At 38.9% G+C, this 16,793-nt stretch overlaps 2 protein-coding genes across 3 annotated transcripts in view; one reads left to right on the top strand and one right to left on the bottom strand.

Annotated features, from left to right (window-relative positions):
• The window catches only part of LOC147233347 (gamma-aminobutyric acid receptor subunit beta-3-like), a 65,451-nt gene extending 57,950 nt beyond the window's left edge, over positions 1 to 7,501 (bottom strand). For both annotated transcript variants that reach the window (XM_086148041.1, XM_086148042.1), the window contains exon 1: positions 6,940 to 7,501. In XM_086148041.1, coding sequence (XP_086004167.1) covers positions 6,940 to 7,091 — 152 coding nt within the window. In that variant the 5' untranslated portion in view covers positions 7,092 to 7,501. The remainder of the gene's footprint in view (positions 1 to 6,939) is intronic.
• The window catches only part of LOC147233346 (gamma-aminobutyric acid receptor subunit alpha-5-like), a 32,173-nt gene extending 15,761 nt beyond the window's left edge, over positions 1 to 16,412 (top strand). The window contains exons 8-11 of the mRNA XM_086148046.1: positions 698 to 841; positions 8,451 to 8,603; positions 8,858 to 9,069; positions 10,322 to 16,412. Of these exons, the coding sequence (XP_086004172.1) occupies positions 698 to 841; positions 8,451 to 8,603; positions 8,858 to 9,069; positions 10,322 to 10,618 (806 nt within the window). The 3' untranslated portion in view covers positions 10,619 to 16,412. The remainder of the gene's footprint in view (positions 1 to 697; positions 842 to 8,450; positions 8,604 to 8,857; positions 9,070 to 10,321) is intronic.
• The last annotated feature ends 381 nt before the right edge of the window (positions 16,413 to 16,793 follow it).

Here is a 16,793-nt window from a genome sequence, read left to right as displayed (position 1 = left end):
TAGACCGATAACCATTCACTTACTCACTAATTCGGGGCAATTTTTCTAATTAGCCTGATGCATGTTTTTGGACTGCGGGAGGAAACCTGAGAAACCAGAGGAAACCCACGCAGACACAGGGAGAACATGCAAACTGCCTTGTTGGAATTTTCCTCCCTTAAATTCAACAGTGGAAGACCAATGCAGCAAACATTCTGGATATGAGAGAATTAAGAGTCAGACTTTCAGTTTCATCCCCTGCAAGGGACACAAATCAACTTTAGTGTGATGGAAAAAAAATAGGCTGAAAATGAATGAAATAGCAGGGCAGAGAGTTTGTTTTTCATCACAAGTGTGATGCAACACATTATGGTTAATCTGAAGTTGTCTGGCTCCTGCTGACACACTGTCACCTCTGACCCAGGAGTGTGGCTTTCATAAAAATATACTCAAATATTCAGCCATCCAAACACTCGTGTTTACACACGTGTTTACATTACAGTAAAAAGATGACAAATAAACATCAACACTCATCAAATACTTATAATAGAAATTAGGACAAAGAATTCTTACTCTGTAGAAATAATTATGCCAATGTGGTAAAACATTTCAGTGATTAGGGATAATTTTTTTTTTGTAGTAACGTGTAGTTTGCAGTTCTAATGTTGTTATAGTGAAAGCAGATGATTATGATCCATCTCATCTCCCTACCAATCAGATGCCTATCCAGTATCAGAGGTTGTCTACACATGGACCACAGGACCCGCTAAATCAGTGGTGGTGGCAGAGGAGGGGTCCCGACTCAACCAGTACCTTCTTGTTGGTCAAACAGCTGGGACAGAGGACATACGCACAAGCAGAGGTAACTGTGTATATGATGATGTTTTGAGACAGGACATGTAAATGCAATTTGAATTTTTCAATGATAGATGTGATAGAGGTCATGTTGGTAGTTGCAGATGTGGCAGCAAGATGCACTACATCTTGTGATGAATTCCAAAGCAAAAATAAAGCAAAGGAATAAAAGTAGAAGAAGTAGAATATCAACGGATAGCTTCTGTGTCACATGGACTTGCAAAAAAAGAGATGGGTGTTGCCAATCTTATTTGTGAAATAAGGACACAGTAAACAGCATTACAAAACACTCTTAAGATCAGAGAAAATGCCTAAAATACAGTTTTGTAGTGAGTGGATCTGCTTACTATCAGCTTGAACTGTTCAATGTTTGATTTAAAATGCCACAGGTATTGTAAATAAACATACTTATTGTGAAATGTAAAGGGCATGGGTTGACTTTAAATCCACACAGTAAGACAATTTGGTCCAACAATAAGCGAAAATAATATATAATTAAAGTGATGTAATTTTATTCTTCATCCTTATCAATCACAGTACAAGAAATTTCCTTTTTATTTTGTTTAGCTTTAGTTTTGGGGACACAAGAAACTGTTCCGCTTGTATAACCAAATATCTCAGGAGCACCTTTAGGGAATTTCCTTGCCCCAGGAACAGACATTCATTTGAACTGAAGACTGAAAGGATTACATTTTGATAGTCAAAGGTCAATGTGACATGACAAAATGCCTTTGGCCAGAGCTCATCCACGGATTATAAAGACATTTCATACAAACATGAAAAAATGATAAAGTGATGGCATTTTGTATTAAAAAAATACATAGGTCAAGTTTGTTGTAGGATCATAGACAGTAGAAAGATATGCTTTTGTATTTAATCATTCCTTTAGATCATAATGATGAGCAGATCATTTAATGGATTTCACTGAACTCATAGTCATCTTGTTGTAAATTGGAGAAATACAACCACAAAGTACTACCTGTCCATTTGTGAGAGACATTAAAACTGTGGCGAGGCAGTTCATTGTTAAAGCCACCTCCAATCTCCAGGTTGTGCATAATTTGCCATTGGAAGGTAGTTTTCACATTAATTGATCAAAGTACAGTTTACTCTGGGCTTATTGAAAGTCACATTTTGATGTGCCTAGGAATGTAATTTAGAGTTTCACAAACATATTGAATTTCACTCTTGTCCCTTAAATAGATATAGACATACTGCCAATACATGAAGCATCCATGTCACCAGCGCTGATAATTGGGAGGGCATCTTGCATTCTATGGTAAAATAATTAATACTCATTAATACTACTGTTCCGAACATTACTGTCATATATCTTGTTTTTTTTATTGAGGCAGAGGAAATGTGTAGCATGTTGAGCATGTTAATATGATAATTGTCTCTACAGTGCAAAACCATAGTAGGCACACATTGTAGAGTTTATGACTGGAGCGTCATTGTATGTAATTGGACATATTGACCTATAAAATATCTTCTAATTCATTTTTATGTCTAAAACAAATCATTTCAAGTTGTATGTAATGTATATGAGTTATAAGGGTGAACTCAAATGAGCAGTTTGGTCCTTTTAATGCCATACGTTATCACCCATACATTATCTAATGACGGATTTACTATGGCTAATTGCTATAAAACATTCCCATCACTGATTTCATTAGCTCATTCTATTGTGTTCGCCATCATTGTTCTAAGTACCAACAGCTATAAATAGCTTTTTCACTGAAAGTATTGGCTTTACAAGGTAAAGATGGAGACTCATCACAGCCCTGTTGTTTTAAAAATGCAAGCTCAGCTGCTCTGTAAGAGTTGCTTTTGTTAATTGAAAATATTTTACAGACAATCTTTTTTTATTCAAAAGATCTTCTGTCTTTTCCATGGTACCACATTAGACCTCACCAATTTTTGATTTTTTGCCCATAAGGCAAATAAATTCATTCTCCACACAGCATACCATAAGTAATAAGTAATACTAAATAATGTGATGTAACTAATTCTAGATTAGAAAAAAGATAAATGCTGTAGCGAGATGGGTATGCAGTGGGGAGTATATGTGGAAAACATTATCAAGAGATCAGAGTCAATGAGCAGAAGCTAGAGGAGGAGAGTAGCCTATCCCCCACAAAACCAGCTGTCTACAGGCCTGGACAGCCCTGTAAAATAACACTTATCCCTGCATGAGCCCAGGCATGTGCACACACAACTCACACACATACATGTGCACTTAGAGCTAGAGAGACCTGAGACCTCGGGTTAATCCACCCCGCCTTCCCCATCCCCATTCAACCAGCCCATCAGCTTTTGCATAAGATGATGACATCACAGATTGCTAGGGATTGGTTGGTTGGCTGTTGCACTGTGTATGTGTATTTGTGTTTGTTGGGTGGGTGGATTTATCTTAATGAGTTACAAAGGTCCTCACAATGCTGTCAACTGTCAGACCAAAGGGAGGGTGTTTCAGCAGTGTGAATGTCGAATTTAATAATTTAGGTTTGTCACTAGACACTGGCTATTATTTGGCGTCTTATCAAGGTTTGACAGTAAATAAGAGTGGTTTAACCAAAAACAAATAATTCCAAATGCACCGGCTATTTAATTTAAATCTGAAGTTAGGTCCTCACAAAAATAGAAGAAGACAGGCGTGTGAGTCTGTTTGTATGTTGGGATTGGACATTCCAGCTGTGACACATGAGGGGGTGGGGTGGTTGAAAGGCATCTGCTTAATACTCTTATGTAAAATCAAACTGTAATACACTTCCCTCCAGTTTCTAGTAGAATTATTATTAAAAGTCTGGATTTCCCCTGCTTTTATTTATTTATCTATTTGTGCACGATGACTGAACCTTCTCTTTGCTGATTTAAACATAAGGAACAGGGGTTAAAGGGTTCATTGGTAGGGATTGCATCCCTACATGGAGACAGATGACTTGTTAGTTCAGTGGTTGGCTGACCCTTGTGGTAGTTTGAAAGCAGACCGCCAGCTTAATGACCCCTCCGGTATGAACTACAATATAAATGTTGATTATGGCAGTCTATTTTTTGACTTGCGCATGGCAGATATCTTAGGTCAGTTTAGGAGTCTGTAATGAAAACCATTTATATGGCAAACATTGAATAAAACATGAAGTGACTGCACATTTTCTTTGGTAGATAAGTTTTTTTCCGTTATATGTGGGAATGCATTTTAGATTTTTGTGGCACATGAACCTTCTGCAGATTGGGGGAAAAAAAGGGCTTAGTTTGTGTGGGGAGAGGAAAAACAAATTCCATTGAGCGAGCAATGACTCACATGTGACATGGCCTTCTGGCACCAAACCAAAGCGATCCATTAGTCTATGGATTAATATTGTTGTAATTTATCAGGGTAACTCTATTCAACATGACATTTGTCGAATGACATTTTTTGCCAAGGGTGAATTGTTTTACTTTGAGAAAATACTGTACAATGTCCTAAAAATATACAATTCCAGTTGAAAACCTATAACTGACTGAGCTTGGTGACAAAATAAAAATTAAATAAATAAATAAATAAATATTTTTTTGTTTCTAATAAATAAAAAAATAATGGTTTGCTCATTTTGTCAGCCCATTTATTTGTCTGTACCTGCTATACTTGATTTTCCCACTTATTATATATATGTGTGTGTATATATATATATATATATATATAAATGTTTGTTGCATTTTCATTTTGTATATAAATGTAATATAACAAAGATTGCTACCAAACATGTGATTTTGTCTGAAATGAAGTGAAAGACAGAAGCTTAGCATAGAGGCTGAAAGAAGCTACAAGCTAGAGTTAACCTGTTTCTTTCGAAAGGTATGACCAAGGATCAAGAAGTCAACACACTCCCTTTAAGGTTCATGAAAAAAATGCCTAGGTTCATCCAAGGTTGCTTGGACATCCATACTTATAAACACTGACCAAAATGCAATACATCAGCATTAGTTCAACATTCAGCAAGAATCCCTTTAATTTACAATCATCACTTTGGAAAGCAGTTAATACTTTGTTCTTCTTTTGGGTCTTAACTATGTTGCCATCATTTTGTAATTATTTATTGCAGCTCAGTGCTATAGATTGGAAACTATCCAAAGCAGTTATGGAGACTGCTGATGAGTTTCATGCCGTTGGAAACATTCAGACCAGTAGGTTAATAACATTCTGCCAGTGTTTGACTCTCTTGCAGATAGTTTCGCAGGCCAAATATGACATTTCAAGCACTGCCATTCAAGATTACCACTTTACTGTTTCCATAGTTTCCTCAAGTTCTGCTTTTTCTCAGCACATTTACCATCATTACAATTCATGTCATTTTGGGCAATGTTGCAATTCCAGACATTGATTGGCAGCATAGAACACCCTGTCAGTACGCCTTCAAAATCCCTTTGCCTTTGTGATATCAAGCATGACACAAAAGATTAAGTCTTTCATTGGTAATGGGCTATCGGCAAAATCACAGTCAATCCCTTTTGGGGGCTTTTGATAGACCTGTGAGATTTACGGCAAAGTGGTCGACGATTGCAAGGCCAGAATCTTAAGGGGAATATGTAATCTCATTGCCGATATTTGCATTTCCAACAAAAGTTAATAATTTTGTTATGCTTTTAATGCGTCTACTGCAACTAATTTGTCTTGTGATGTACCAAGTACCATGGTGTTTCTGTTTACTGTCTTAGGTAGCTTAATGCACAGTCGTATAGAGAAACTTGCAATTGCATAATGTTTCGGGTCACAAACAACATGCAGCAGTTTGGTTAATTGGAAAAATTGGGAAAATTGCCGTGAGTGAGTGAGTGAGTGAGTGAGTGAGTGAGTGAGTGAGTGAGTGAGTGAGTGAGTGAGTGAGTGAGTGAGTGAGTGAGTGAGTGATTTTCTGTCTGTATATGTGGCCCTGGATTGACTGGCGACCAGTCCAGGGTATACCCTGCCTCTCGCCTGATGACAGCTGGGATAGACTCCAGCATACCCTGAAACCCTGAGTGCAGGACAAGTGGCAGACGATGGATGGATGGATAGGTACAAACAAGCTATAGATGACTCGTTAACTGAATTCTTAGTCATGGAGTAACTAACTGAAATCACAAAAGCTCAGCTTTTTGTCTCCTAGCTTAAAAACCTCCTGTCTTCTGATGTTACATGTTCTATGATGGTTTAACCGTAAAGAAGACTCCACAAAAACTACCTTTGTCCATTGAAGTTCTACATTAAGAGCAAAGACAAACCCAGAATAGGTGTGTTGGTCGTGTAAGCATGTAGATTTCTCTCTCCTCTACTTAATGAGACAGACTGTCACCTGGTGTTAACTATTATTTCTCTCCTTGATTACAAACAGTCTGACAGCCTCCTGCTGCTTTATTGGGTCTAGACAAAGTAATGAAGCACTTATGTTTCAAACAGCAGTCAATTAATGATGGTCTGGCCCTTCTTGTTGTGCTATTCTCACTCAGTAATAATTCTTTTCCTGGCTGTAGATGCATTGCCTCTGCTGAAGTGAAACCCTTTTATTTCTGAAATTAGTCCTATGACTTTGAAGTACTGTTATGGGAAATCTGAGCGGTGACAGAGACATATTGAATGGATCTAGAATATTCGGTGCTTCAGCTTCACCTTTAACTCAGACAGTGCCACAGCTTGTGCCAGGCAGCATTTACAGTATTAGCATTCGATGCTTTGAAATAGTCGCCTCTGGAATTGCAGGGTAGCGTTTTGACAATATCTTAAAATGGCACATCGTCATTTTAGCTTGAACATATAGATGGACTGAATCCTCAAGCATGGAGGTTTCCAAAACCATATAGATGTAACAGTCTTTGCCATCCTTTAGGTCTTTTAATCTTAGACAGTATTACCACGTGAGCACATGAAGGAGATTAGTTCACAACTTTCTTGGGAGCATCTTTAAGGACATGACTTCCTGCGTCTCAGACGTTTCCTAAAATAACTCCTTGTGTCTAAAAGTAGATAAGACATGCGTGCAGCAAATGCATCTACTGTTAGAAGTTGCAGAGATTGTATGGTTTGGGTTTTGATTTCTTAATTTGAATATTATTGTTAAAAGCAAAAAGTGTGCTTCTCCTACTTACCAGTTGACCAACATGGCAGCATTGTTCCCAGACATGAAGGGAAGTTCCCCTTGGACGTTGTGCAATACAAATCCTTGGGAGAAAAGCAGTGAAATCCACCAGTGGAACATGTTCTTTCTCATTCCTCTGCCCCAAGTTCTTTCGGGTTCCATGCATCAAGAGCAAAGGTAATCCCGGGGTGTCCCAGTTCGGCCGGTGTCTGATTGTTCCCAACAGCTGAAGACGGTGTAGCTGAGAACCAGGTGGCCTGGAGTCATGAGGGCATCAGAGGGCCCAGAGGATGGGGTCGATGTCCGGACTAATGGCGCTCAGGATCCCCAGATGGAGGCATTGCAGCATCAGGGATCGGGAAAAGTGCGACTTGGTCCAAAACACACAAATGTCCCTCACTGTCTGGCTGTTGTCATATGGTGATGAGATGTTTAATTTCTTCTTCTTCCTCCTCCAAGTCAGCCAGACCCATCAAGAGACTTTGACCATTATTCCACAGGCAAGGTCCAAATAACCACGGAAAAAAAACTGCATTAAAAAGAAAGAACTGAAGACAGACAATACCCACACAGTCAGCCCCCCTCCATCCCACCAGTGATTAAGCCAGTGGGACACCCGGCCGCTTGTCTGTGTATGTGTGTGTGTGTGTGTGTGTGTGTGTGTGTGTGTATGTGTGTGGTGGTGGGTGGGTGTGTGTGTGTGTGTGTGTGTGTGTGTGTGTGTTTGCGTGTGTGTATGCAGTGGTCAGGAGTGAGAAATTGTGCTTTGTGTGTTTCAATGTGTGTATGTGTACATGTCAGTCCCTGGATTGGCAGGGGCGGAGGAGGCGGGGCTAAGAGCTCTGCGAGGATCCCGGGACAGGAAGGCTCTCTCCACCCCTTCCTCCCTCCCTTGCCTTCACTCGCTCCCTTCCTCTCATGATGGCAGGATGCAGATTGTAACCAGGGATTAGGGAGGTTCAAAAATCCGATTTTGCCTGGAGAAAGCCTTGCGTATTACTGTGTGGTTGAGTGTGTGTGTGACTGTGTGTGTGTGTTTTTGTGTGCGTGCGCGTGTGTGTGCGTGAAGGAAAGAGATAGAGGGTGAGAGACCAGCACATGTGCCTTAGTTTGTGGAATATAGTCTTTGGATTTTCCATAGTTTACCAGAGCCTGTCGTTTGAAACTGCTGCTATTGAGAGGATTTTTTTTAAAGCCTCAAATGCAATCTTCGGTTGTTTAACTGAATATTGTGTCCCCATCCCCCACCTGCGTGCCCTTTGCTCACCACTCTTCACCCTCCCTTTTACCTTATTTTTCACATGTCCAATACCACATATTAACGTTGTTAGAATCAGTTATCATGGTCTCTTTATAAATAAGTCATATTGTCATGACTTGAATAGTCATTCAAAAGTGAGGTTGTATTAAAACCATGTATTTTTGGTGTTAGACATGAAAAAATATATCTGAGTCAGTTCTATAATGTCTACTTTCCTTTTCTTAACATTCTGCTCTTTTTATTTGTTTTTGTCCCTTTAGGCCAGTACACAGTGATGATGGCTCACTTCTACCTGAAAAGGAAGATTGGATATTTTGTCATTCAGACATATATGCCCTGTTTCATGACTGTAATCCTGTCCCAGGTGTCATTCTGGTTAAATAGAGAATCTGTACCTGCGAGGACTGTTTTTGGTGAGTGACCCCACTCTTTCCCATTACCTTGTGTTCTTTTAACATTCTTACATTAGATACAAGGACATGCTGCTGTCATGCACATTCCCTTCAGAGAGAATAATAACAGGTGGCTGCTGTGCAGCTGTGCCATAGTCGCTTGCAATTACAAAGTATTAAACTGTCCACCCTTGGGTTTGGGGAGACTGTTGTGTATTTCCAAACAGCATATTAAAATCTAATTTAAACTTGATGTGACCTTTGTTTTCACCCAGGGGTGACAACTGTGCTGACCATGACCACCCTAAGCATCAGTGCCAGGAACTCTCTACCCAAAGTGGCCTATGCTACAGCCATGGACTGGTTCATTGCTGTCTGCTATGCTTTTGTCTTTTCTGCCCTTATTGAGTTTGCCACAGTTAACTACTTCACCAAAAGGAGCTGGGCCTGGGATGGAAAGAAAGCACTTGAAGCGCAGCACCCTAAGGTAAAGCTTTTGGTCTCTAAAATACCTCTTTAAAAGTTTTAAAATACATGTCAGAGTATGACAAGCATGTATGTCATACATAGAAGTAAGTCAGATGCTTTGTCTTACTGGAGAAAATGCACTCGATAAAGCCCAGAAACTTAGTAAAGGTTGTCATTATTGATTTTTTTAAATTTCGTTGGTATTAGCATAAGAAGTGTTTTCCTACTCTTCAAGTCAAAATTGTTGGCATTTGCTTGTGGTCAAAGAACAACATATTTTTAAAGTTCAGACATCTTATTGTAATGGGTCTTTCAAGACATCTTTTTAAGTCTAAAGGGCCAATGTTGATGGACTATCTCGAATAAGCAAACACTTATTTCTTAGTCATGACATTTCTTTTAAGGCTTTTTTGGAGGGGCGATAAGAAAATATTGATTACCCATGAGATGGTACATTTTCATTAGTACCATCTTTGCCCATGGATGCTCTGTTGTCCTGGAGAAGCTGAAATATAAGCGCCACAAACCCGCCTAACTGATCAGACTCTTAACCTTAAAGATAAGTAATGTGCTATTCCAAATACTTTTACAGGCATTTGCATGATGGAATACATTTTTCGCCTCACAACTGACATGATTGTATTTGGATAATAGCAAGGGTTGCCGCTGATATGACATGATTTGATATGATTTTTGTTATGACAATATGACAAATAATATTTAACAATATGTATGTGAGCCATCTACCACAGGCATCTCACATTCATGACATTGCCATGTCTGTTGATTGCCAAGTTGGCAATTTAAAATCGCTAAAATATAGTGGGAAGAAACTATGTTTTTTAGTCAACCAACCAAGGCTTCAAAACAAACTGATAAAGGTAATAATCGTAATATATATATTTATATTGCTTTTTTTCTCATTTTGAATCCACATATCCACATATCTTAAGAGTATAAGAATATGATCCAGAATGTCAGAAAATTGAACAGTGTATGTTAGCAGCTATTCTCAAACACATAGTGAATGTTGCACTTATGATGAATAGAAATCATCAGACTGACAGAGCAGCCAGTGAATTATCTTCACTTGTACAGCACAGAAATGTTTGCCAGAAATGTTCTTTCTCAGTGAGATCACTAATCATTTCAGACAGAGGGGCCCGGGATAATCAATGGGTTTCAAACAATGGTAATAGCTGAGTAAATGGCATCTGCAGAGGGTTTTTCCAAAACAAATCCATTCCTCTCTGTTGTCTTTCCAACCACAGAAACGAGACCCCATGGTTCTCTCGAAGAAATCCAACAACGTTTGCTCGGCAGGTGTCAACTACACGCCGAACATCACCAAAGACATCACCATCTCCACCATCTCAAACACTGCATCAGTGCAGCTCCGCTCCTCTGATGCTAAGACGAATGACCCCAAGAAGACATACAACAGCGTCAGCAAGATTGACAAAATGTCCAGAATTGTTTTTCCCGTCCTCTTTGGAACCTTCAACCTTGTCTACTGGGCCACATACCTCAACAGAGAACCAGTGGTAAAAGGTGTCACTTCAACATAATACTCCCCTAGCTCATCTTTTTCTCTTATTCTGGGACAGAAAATCTAGTTTGGATGGGGTTTGATTCTATTTGGATCGAGCGGTTGTACTCGGATTAGTAGAAGTTCTGCCTTTGACAAAAAAAACAAAAAAAAACAACAAACAAAAAACGTATATCAAAAACCAAACCTCTGCGCCTGAAGAACAAAAAAAAAAAAAGAATATTTATCTTTATAATTCAAGAATTTCGGAGTGGATGCAAGGCTGTGAAAGAATCCCTTCCCCGCTTTTTTATCAGCCTGGAAAGCTACTTGATAAGTGAGAAACTGCTTCAGAGACTTTGTTATTGAGAGCGCATGTTTTGCTTCTTTCGTGTCTACCCTGCTGCAGTTTGCATGTCGCTCTCATGAAGGAATCATGGACTTTTCTGTCTTGAATACTGACCATGTAGAGGTCAACCACTGCTTACTGCACTGGAGATCTCCACTGCTACTACTTGAAAACTGTTTTTTGAATTAATCTGTTGTAAATATTCTCACCTTTGCTTGATCTTCTTATAGAGACAAAGGCCTAATGTTCAATAGCTTATCCTAGTGGGAGAAAACCACCATGTAACATGCATTTGTGTTTGAAACAATCCCTCCCCCCCGGTGTCTGAAAGAAAAACATTTTGAGATCAATCATTGAAATGCAAAAATAATTTTATTTGTGTCATAAAAAAATCTTATTTTTTTCCTTAGCTGATGTTCCTTTTTATTTTGGACAGCTTTACTTGAAGATTCAAGCCCTCCTGCTGCAGGCCTGATTTCCCAAATGCCTCAATAAGGCATGCTGTAGAAAAAGTAAAAACAAACAAACATGGAATACAACTTAAGAAAGACAGGGAGGAAACAAAAAATGTAGAAATGTCAGTACAAGGCTTTTTGAATTTTTAAAGCAAACTCATGGAAAATGAAGAGACTCCATTCATAAAAAATTGAAAACATGGCATCAGGCCAACAAGACTATTAGAAAAATGTCTTTGGCCCAATTATGCTGGATGTCATGGACAGCAGCGAGTGATGCGCTCAGCACAAATTTGGGGATATGGGCTTTAAATGGGTTTCGAGCCTGGATCACTCAAGTAGGAAACAAATATTCACAGTTCAGTGGCCTCTGCTTGATACCCAGAGTTGGTAGGAGCCAGCAAGTTGAGTGTCAGGAGTGAATTTTTAGCCCAAAAATGTAATCGCCAGAGACTCTTACACAGGACATTGCTATATGAAAAGAGAGAGAAAAATTGTCATTTTAATGACAATAATTTTGATTCTTTTCAATAATGTAACACAGCTGGCTTCAGTTATCAGGGACCTTTCCCTGAAAGACAATTAGATCTGTGTAACATATTTGGCTCTTAAAAAAAAGGTCGCTTTTCAGTGACCATCATGTGCTTTTCGCCGTGTCTTTGAAAGTAGTTATGAAAGTCGGAAAATTTCAAATTAATGCTTTTAATGTAAGGGAAACACTTGAATGCTGATAGTAGGAAGTATTGCACTGAGATTAGGTTTTTGCAGAACCCTACATATATTCTCACTCTCATTTGTCATTGTTTGCTGTTATTTAATGGGCATACCCTGCCTGTTTTGTGATTTTTAGAAAAAGAAAATATATTTACTGATCAGACTATTTCACACCACATGCTTCTTGAAGGCAAATTTTCTGCTGAATAATAATATTTTATGGTTCTCATGCAAGATCACATATGGTTGAAGCACATACAATGCCAATGCCATGATTGTTAGAGGTAACAACTGCACTTGCGATGACATCCATAAAATACGTGAATTTATCTGCCAATCACAAAAAACCTGACTCATTTAAAATGAAGTTATATTTTTGGTACTGACATTTAATTTAAACATTATGAGCCACCGTGATGAAATGCCAGATATATACAAGTGATGCTTTCATTATAATGTCTGTTAGATTCCCTGGGGTTGAGTCTTGCCGGGTGGAATGTGAGTATGCAGACTCGCTCCTCCAGGTCCAAAGAAGATTACCGCAGTATTTGCTATTAGCTAAGTCATGTATCATTCAAGTTTAGCACTTTTTCATTTGTTTAATTGATTCAAAATACATTCACGATAGATCAACTCTTTGATGTCCATAAAAAAATTGATCAAATAAATGATGAAATACATTGATTGCGGTGTGTATCACATATGGCACTTCAGATGTGATGGGAAAGCTTGAGTTTCTGGATATTAAGGTGCTCGGAAAGTGCTTAAATATTACTTGCAAAATCTATATAAATGCAGTTGGTCCTCTGTGGTCCTGACATGACAATATGCTGAGATGAATAATGAAGTAATGTTTCTGTGACTTTTTTTTTCAATTCAGACTTCCAAAAATGACAGAAAAGTCTGTTTGCATGAGCAAATGTTCAACAGCACATTGAAGCATGGGAGATTTGGGAAATGAGGCCGAGGCTCATGAGAACAGTGTAAATATATTTTCCTGACAATTAACTGGTTCCTTTGTCACAAAAAATATACATGAGATTTCGATCCCTGGAAAAGAAAAAGATCTTAGGCCTGAAGTCGACTTCCAATTTGTAAATCTCGGTGATTGGTCTTTTTTTCTTTCATTTCAACCAGTATGCGTAAGCTTACATTTTCCCAATATTGCTTTTTAGCCTTGGACTGGTTCATATTTTCATTATGCACCGTTTCAAATGTGAAGCAAAGAGCACATGGTGAAAGCCCACAGCAGCGCGGCAGATGTGAACAAAGTTGTGATGTACTCAGGAACAGAACCATGCCCTCCAGCAAAACAGTTGATTCCGAGCCACTGCCTTAATCTCCTGGATGGAGACAGTGGTGTTCACAGTCAGCTGCTGCCGGAAGCATCATCCCAAATAACTTTTTTGGAGAGCACTGAATAGATGGTGGTTTGTACTGACATGTAAATAAAGATTAGGTGCTTTGCTTTGTGAAATTGGAACCTCCGCCGAATGTCTTTTCGATAGCCGTTTCCAAAACTCTTTTATATGATTTTTTTGCCAATTTTTCCCGTTGTGGTTGTGCTGGCTTTGGTTAATGGTTACTCTGCCTTCTCTGTAAATACAAGGTGTCTGTTTACTCTAAGCTTTGTGGTTGTCTATCAGTCAGACTGCAGCAACAGCGGAAAATTGGAATTCAATTAAATGCAGTTGATCTGTGGTTCCACATTAGGTTTCCATGGCAGCAGGTCCAGACAAATCAATCACACATTTTCTTTTTTTTTTTCCCCATAATCACCTCCTGTGACCACATGTCTTTCTTATGTCTGTTTGGGACTGTGCTGTGACATGTTATCAAGTGAAAAACACATGTGAATTTGTTATTTCACAAAGTTCAGGATCCTTTGGGCGGTGCTGCGGGAATGATATATTGGATGCCAATGCTGCAAACCCTTGCAAGTTTGGAGTTGCTATTTCTTCCTTGATATCCAATTGTGCTTCAGTCATCAAGTGAGTCTTGCATTGTGTTTTATATCTAAATAGTAAATGTTTTATTTTGACTTGGAGGGGAAAAAAAGGGACATCTTTTTTGTCCATCCACATCACCTGACCTCAGGAGTATATTGACATGCTATACAAAGGTCAAGTGAATAATAATGGAATATATAATGGAATCCTATATTCACTTTCTTAAGACTCAAGAATGCTCCCTTTTCATATAAAAGCATACAAATCCCGTTTTGGCACTGTCACAACCCAAATACTCTGGTGTTGATTGAAAGTGGTGTCTCTCCTCAAAAGGATATCATAGTCAAAAGTGCCAAAACAACAATGGCGATACATCTATGTAAAAAAGGCAAAATGTGAGGAGGGGTTCTTTAATCTGTGAGGACATTAAATGAAAGTTGTGAACAAAGAATCATCTTCCCAAAATGTTATCAAAGTGAGTAGTACAGTCTTTTTTGTGTTTGTGATTTGTCTCGCAAGATTTATTGGCTACACCGCCTGATACAGCTCCCAATGCTGGACCGCAGTACTGCTCTGTTTTTCATCTGTAGCCACTCACTTCAATCATATTTACACAAATACCCAATACAAAAGTACATGTCAGTGTTTTAAAACAAAAATGATTTCCTCTGTTATGGAGCACAGGACACAGGGGGAAGGGAGTAGAGGTAAGAGACATCTTTATTGACTAGTGACTAGACATAACAGGTCATAACTATCCACAGATCATCAATTATGGGAAAAAATAAACAGCTGTGATAAACTTTCAAATATTGTTCAAACAAAAAGAATTGGAGGGGAAAGAAAAAAAAAATGGCAGGCAGAAAGGTTGTTACAGGATGTTTTGCAAAACAAACCAAATGAGGTATAAATATGTGAAAAGGTAATTCTGCAATGATGTCCCGACCGTCACGTTGACTAACTGGAGATACAATTCCCCAGTAAAATGGTTCATAATGTAGAATGTTGTTTTTTATGACTTCTGGTTAATTTTTCATGCCAGCTAAGTCTGAATGAGAGCTGCTCGTTCTAACGACAGAGCTATTTTTTTTTCTCTGTCATGTAGCAACTTTCTCTCCTAATCATCTTTCTAATCTTTTTTTTCCTCTCACTTCTGTGTCTCCTCCTTGGAGACATGGTTTGGGTCTTGATTTCATTACTGACCATGAAAACCTTTCATCACTAACCTGATAGAGACAACATCACACGTCTCCCACACGGACAGTCAAGATTAGGAATATGATGGCTGCTCATCGACTTTTGATTTAAAAAAAAAAAATGAAATTATATGCTCAAGGCAGCTCGTCCGGGGCAATGCAAATTTTTTAGCTTGACGAACGCTGGATTTACAGTAGAATGCCTGGAGCTTGTCAAACTTGACTTTGTGTCTTGTACTAAAAATAAATAAATATTATTAACCATGCTAGCTCCTCATTATTCACTGACTTCCATTCTAGTTGCGCTTGCAACAAAAACCTAAATTAATGTAGTGAACACGGGTGGGGGGGGAAAGGGCATTGTGATTTGATTTTTGAATATGTGAATTTTGTGGAAATAGCAGAAAAAGAGAAAAATATGTCTGTACGACATCCATCATTTGACTGCAGGTCAGAGAATCTTTTCCGTGTACACTTCTGTCTGCACACACTATAGATTTGCATGGTTTTCTTCAAAAATACAAAGTGAAACTCCTCGCATCTCTCAATCAATGATCTAAGATCCATGTCTCACCCCTGTATTGTGAGCCAAGATCTGATAGACCACCCCCTGTTTCTTCCCTCAGCTACTGTGGCAGACTCATCTGCCATACATCTGTTAGAAAAAGGATTTAGTTCCGCTTAAGTTCCTTTGGCCCATTCAGGGCAGCCCCCTTTAGCAAAGCACTTCACTCCAATTTAAAACCCGACTGGCCGGCGGATGACAAACGCTTGTTTTTCTATGTACTGTCTGGACAGCTGTGGTTGGTGCGTGTCAGACGTAAATTTAGGATTGATTATATGTACTTTATCCAAAGCTAGCTCGTGGGCAGTGGAGTAGACTGAAATTTGAATGTTGGTCACTCAACTGGGGGCTTCTAATACACATCCGGCAGCTGTCCTGAGGATACACATGCACGGCGGTATAGCAACCTTCACACATGCATGTGACCCATTCACTTTGGACCATCAATGAGACTTTTCCTGACGGTTTTATATTCTGACATTCTACAGCGTCCGGTTTTGACCGTCTGCGCGCTATGTATCTTTGCTATTTTACATGCTGTATTTGTTTCATTTGTTCTAAATGAAATAACATAATTCAATAAAATAACAGAAAGGAAAAGATGAAACACTGAATACAGACTAATGACTTTCTTCAAAGTAAGAGGTGTCCACCAATGGAAACGTCAGCATGAATTATTTCAGCATAACACTCGTCCTCCAAATTTTGCTTCTGGAGTTCATGCCTGTAAAGCCGTGAGGGTGTTTTTTTTTTTTTTTTTTGTTGTAATTATCAGCATTTCTATTTTCCCTAATCTGTATATTCGCAGGTCAATAGGTTAATTTGCTGGTTTTCCGGGATGATGTGAAAACACATGCATGGCTGTTATTTTTTTCCTCCTGTGTTTTTGTCCTCTAGGGGGCAATGACGCTTCTTGACTTGCTGTGTGGACGAGGGAGGCAAGGATGGGCTGAACAAGGGACTGCCCCACTGAGTTTCGTGTCAGTT

Source organism: Fistularia commersonii, chromosome 6 (genome assembly GCF_037954325.1).
Source record: "Fistularia commersonii isolate RoL2024-O1a breed Wild chromosome 6, RoL_Fcom_v1.0, whole genome shotgun sequence".
Classification (NCBI taxonomy): Eukaryota; Metazoa; Chordata; class Actinopteri; order Syngnathiformes; family Fistulariidae; genus Fistularia; species Fistularia commersonii.
The sequence above is the reverse complement of the archived record's forward strand: the minus strand, read 5'-3'. Positions and strand labels throughout refer to the sequence as shown.